At 48.1% G+C, this 5,382-nt stretch overlaps 1 protein-coding gene across 1 annotated transcript; it reads left to right on the top strand.

The window, feature by feature from the left end:
- Window positions 1-1,383: 1,383 nt before the first annotated feature.
- Window positions 1,384-3,048, top strand: LOC106763607. Its single transcript, XM_014647778.2, has one exon. It carries the CDS (start codon window positions 1,384-1,386, stop codon window positions 2,698-2,700), a length of 1,317 nt encoding a protein of 438 aa, XP_014503264.1. The 3' UTR covers window positions 2,701-3,048.
- The last annotated feature ends 2,334 nt before the right edge of the window (window positions 3,049-5,382 follow it).

Genomic DNA, 5,382 nt, shown 5'->3' with positions numbered 1-5,382 from the left:
GTGGAAAAGGTAGTAGTGGAGGGCGTTGGACCTAGTGGACGGGGTCGAGGAAGAGGAGGGGGCTGGGGAGAAGGGTCGGGCGGCAAGGGGGTAGGGAGAGGGAATCGTGGTCGAGGGGTCGGAAGAGGGGAAGGGAACGTTGGACACAACCAGGGAAATCCAGACGAGCATAGGGAGTTTGTAGAGCATAATCCACCATTTGAGGATGCACGGGAGGGGGAAAATCAATATGATCAGGCGGAAGGGCTCCATCCTTTCACCGCTAATGTTATGGGGGTAGCAATGCCGGAGAATAAGGTTTTCCCATGGGTTGAGAAATATGGAGGCGTGTCTGATCCGGTTAAGCATCTACGATCGTTCGTGGATGCTATGGCAGTATATTCTTTTGATGAATTGGTTTGGTGCAGAGTGTTCTCTTTATCGTTAAAGGATGAAGCTTTGGATTGGTTCCATTCGTTACCACCTTGGAGTATCGACAGTTTCATTACTCTGAGGCATTTGTTCAGTCAACAGTATGCGTCAAATCGGTCTCGGGGTTTGACGTATACGGCTCTGGTCAGACTGAAGCAGGTAAGGGAAGAATCATTGAAGGGATTCATGGAGCGCTTCAATCGAACCGCTCGGCAGGTGCGAAATGCAGATCAACGACTGATAGTTAGTGCACTCACTACCGCTTTGAGGCCAGGACCTTTTGTGGATTACTTATATAAGGAAGAGCCTCAGTCAATGGATGAGTTGCAGCACAAATTGGCTGGATTCATCGGAATAGAAGAGGGGAGAGCGTATCAGAGTGATCAGGGCGAAGAGGGGGTACCAGTCATGAAGTCAGGACGGGACAGAAGAGGGGAAAAACGACCGAGTGAGGGGGAGCACAGAGCGGGGGTAAAACGAGGGGTCGAGACTCAGAAGGTTCAGCAGTATGTCCATCATACACCATTGAATGCTCCGAGGGTGAGAGTATTGGAGGAAGCTCTGAGGGCTAATTTGCTGTCGGTGGCACGGTCGCCAACTCTGCGAGGGGCCGATGAAAGCAAGCATTGCCGGTATCATCAGAATATAGGGCATTCTACTGAAGACTGCGTCACACTAAGAGATAAGTTGGAAAGTTTGGTGCAGGCGGGCCATTTAAGAGAATTTGTTCAGAGGACGGGTTCTCATCTTAGGAGGAGCCAAGTGGGACAAGGGCGCCGTCAACCAGTCGCGCGGTGAGATCTGCCCGCCACCGAACGGAAAGGGACAAATGGCAATGGAGAAAGACCTTTGAGGGGGGTTATAAACACTATCTCAGGAGGATTTGCGGGGGGAGGACCGTCTTCAGCCGCAAGGAAGAGACATTTGAGAAATTTGCACAGTGTTAACAGGATTGGGTTGGCACNAAGGACTATGCCGACAATAACNTTCTCANACGAAGATTTCCATGCACCGGATCCTAACCAGGATGATCCTATGGTGATAACGGCTATTATCGCTCGTTATAGTGTGGGTAAGGTGTTGGTGGATCAGGGGAGTTCGGCAAACATTCTGTATTGGAAAACTTTCCAGCAAATGGACATATCGGACGAGTCAATAATGTCATTTAATGAACAAATTTTAGGGTTTGCGGGGGAGCGGGTGGATACGCGCGGGTATGTGGACTTGAAAATGAGTCTGGGGATGGAGGGGGGTGCTAAGGAGTTGAAGGTACGGTTTCTGTTGGTAGAGGCCGAAACTGCATATAACGTATTGCTCGGACGACCTTGTTTGAACGCGTTTGGAGCAATAGTATCTACTCCTCATTTGACAATGAAGTATCCGGCCGAAGATGGAACGGTGTGGGTGGTCAGGGCTGATCAGAAGGTGGCAAGGGAGTGCTATGCAGCAGGTTTAAAAGTGAAACCGCCTGGACACCGAGCATGTGAAACGCGGTCGAAGATAGCTATGGCAGAATTGGACCCAAGGGAGGATACGAATGATCGGGTAGAACCGATGGGAGAGGTTCAATCTTTTCTTCTTGAGGGGGAGGATCGGGTGACAATGGTTGGTCGGGAGTTACAGGAGGGTGAGGTGCAGCAGTTGGGATGTTTGCTGGTGGAAAACAAAGATTTGTTTGCATGGAAAACATTTGATATGCCAAGGATTCACCCTGATGTTATTTCACACAAGTTGTCTATATTTCGAGATGCCCGACCTGTATCTCAAAAGAAGAGAAGATTAGGGGCGGAGAAAAGAAGGGCGGTAGATGAAGAGGTGGGAAAATTAATCGAAGCAGGGTTTGTAAGGGAAATAAAGTATACTACATGGCTGGCTAACGTGGTCATGGTAAAGAAGTCTAATGGAAAATGGAGGATGTGTACGGACTTCACGGATCTTAATAAGGCTTGCCCGAAGGATACTTACCCTTTGCCAAATATTGACGCGTTAGTAGATGAAGTGTCCGATTATGAGGTAATGAGCTTTTTGGATGCATACTCGGGGTACAATCAAATACCTATGTATCGTCCGGACAGTGAAAAGACTGCCTTCATTACCGAGTGGGGGACTTACTGTTATGAGGTGATGCCGTTCGGCTTAAAGAATGCGGGGGCTACGTATCAGAGGCTGATGGACAAAGTTTTCCAGCAGCAAATTGGAAAGTGTATGGAGGTGTACGTGGATGATATGGTGGTGAGAAGCCGGTCGGTGGAAGAGCATTTGGGAGACTTGAAAGAGGTCCTGGAGTAAGTTCGGAAGTTCGAAATGCGCCTTAACCCCGCTAAGTGCACCTTCGGTGTACGGGCTGGAAAGTTTTTAGGATTTATGCTAACATCTCGAGGCATTGAGGCGAATCCTGATAAGTGTAGGGCGGTTTTGGAGATGAGGAGCCCCCGGACGATAAAGGAGGTTCAGAGGTTGGTTAGGCGTTTAACTTCATTATCTCGATTTATCCCTCACTTGGCCGAGCGCGTAAAGTCGATCTTGAAAATAATGAGGAAAACGGCCAAGGAGTGTTGGGATGAGCAGAGCGAGGAGGCATTTAGAGAGGTGAAGGCGATCCTCACACAACCCCCGGTCATGGGCCGGCCAGAGGCAAGCCATGATTTACAGATCTTTTGAGCAACGCCGGAGGAAGCTATAAGTGCTGCGTTGATTTAGGAAACTCCTCAGTTCAGGTTAATATACTTTGTGAGTAGAAGTCTTAAGGATGCTGAGAAGAGGTATCAACAGTTGGAGAAGGTGGCTTTGGCATTGGTATATGCCGCTCGGCGTCTCAGGCCTTATATAGCCAAAATTTTACGAAAATCGGACTTGGTAGGAAGAATGATAAGCTGGTCAGTGGAGTTGTCAGAGTTCGGGCTAAAGTTTGAGCCTAGAGGATCGGTTCGAGGACAACACCTTGCGGACTTTGCTAGTGAGTTGTCGGGAGAACTAGAGGCGTTTTGGTGGCAGTTGTCTGTGGATGGATCTTCTAACAAGCGGGGGGAAGGAGCGGGGGTGGTGCTAGAAGGGTCGAACGAGATATTAATAGAATAGTCGTTGGTGTTCCAGTTCAAGGTAAGCAACAATCAGGCGGAGTATGAAGCTTTGATAGCAGGACTGGAATTGGCTCGGGATTTGGGGGCGAGTTGGTTAGAGTGCCGAACCGATTCATAGTTGGTGGAAGGACAGGTGAAGGGAAGTTTTCAAGTGAAGGACAACCAACTCCTACAGTATTTCAATAAGGTAAAAAAGCTAGAGGCAAGCTTTGAGCATTTTCGGTTACAATATGTGCCTCGAACGGAAAATGGTCGAGCAGATAGGTTGGCGAAGTTGGCAAGCGGGAACGTGAAGGGGGGATTGTCAATCGTGATCAGGCAGGTATTGACTAAGCCCACGACAGAGTGTTTTAATGTGGTCGCTGGAGAATCAAGAAAGAGCTGGAAAGACGAGGTTATCCGGCTGATCGATAGACAGGGTGAAGGAGAGACACTTAACCCGAACGATGCTAAGCAGATAGCCAGGTATTGTATGGTGGGAGACGATCTGTACCGAAGGGGTTATGTCACACCCTTGCTAAAGTGTTTGGAGGAGAGCGAAGCAGAGTATGTGATGAGGGAATTGCATGAAGGGGTGTGTGGAAGGCAGACAGAAGGAAGGGCCCTTCGGGCGAGGATTTTGCGAGCGGGATTTTTCTGGCCAACGTTAGAAAAAGATTGTAAGGCATTTACTCAAAAATGTAAGGCTTGCCAGAAGTATGGGAATGTGTTTCATGAACCGGCGGCCGAGTTGCAGGGCATTGTATCCCCATGGCCTTTCGCGCAGTGGGGAATGAATATTGTTGGGCCATTCCCGACCGGGAGAGCGCATATGAAATTTCTATTGGTAGCAGTAGATTACTTTACCAAGTGGGTTGAGGCTGAACCTTTGGCTAAAATCACAGCTTCTCAGGTTCAGAAATTCGTGTGGAAGATTATCTGCCGTTTTGGGTTACCTAAGACAATAGTGACAGACAATGGACGGCAATTTATTGATAAGAAGTTGGTAGCCTTTTACAGAGAGTGGGGGATAACTCCGGTCACTAGTTCTATCGAACACCCACAGACGAACGGTCAGGCCGAAGCCATGAATAAGATTATTGTTAATGAGTTGAAAAGGAGGCTCGGGGAGGCGAAAGGCACAGGGGTGGAAGAGTTACCTCAGGTTGTTTTGTGGGGTTATCGTTGCTCGCCGCATGGGGTGACCGTGGAGTCGCCATTCAATCTGACCTATGGGACGGACGCTATGGTACCGGTCGAGGTGGGGGAAGTCACTTTAAGAAGAAATGTGGGGGATATGAGTTTGAATGATGAAGGGTTAAGGGGAAATTTAGATGTACTGCAAGAAAGGAGAGAAGCGGTAGCCGTTCGGGTAGAGGCGCAGAAAAGGTTAGTTGCTCGAAGATATAATACGAAGGTCAGGCCAAGGCAGTTGGTCGAAGGGGACTTGGTCTGGAGGAAGGTGGGAACGGCCAGAAGGGAAGTGAATCACGGAAAGTTGGCGGCAAATTGGGAAGGACCATTTCGGGTACGGGAGAACTTAAATAATGGAGCATATCGGTTGGAGCAGTTGGATGGAAAACCAATCCCTAGTACTTGGAATATATCCCATTTGAAATTTTATTTCAGTTAATAGATTTGTAATTCTGAAATCATGAATGAAATAAAAGTCTTAATTTCAGCTAATTTTGGTCGTTCTGGCAAAGTCGGGAAAATGACTTTACGAAATTTGCAAAAAGGGAAATCAGGAAAATGATTCCCCGTTCGGTCTTTGAAAGGAGGAATAAAGATGGTTGTTCTGGCAAAGTCAGGAAAATGACTTTGCAAAATTTGCAAAAAGGGAAATCAGGAAAATGATTTCCCGTTCGATCTTCGAAAGGAGGAATAAGGATGGTCGTTCTGGCAAAGTCAG

This window comes from Vigna radiata, chromosome 6 (assembly GCF_000741045.1).
Source record: "Vigna radiata var. radiata cultivar VC1973A chromosome 6, Vradiata_ver6, whole genome shotgun sequence".
NCBI lineage: Eukaryota > Viridiplantae > Streptophyta > Magnoliopsida > Fabales > Fabaceae > Vigna > Vigna radiata.
The sequence above is the reverse complement of the archived record's forward strand: the minus strand, read 5'-3'. Positions and strand labels throughout refer to the sequence as shown.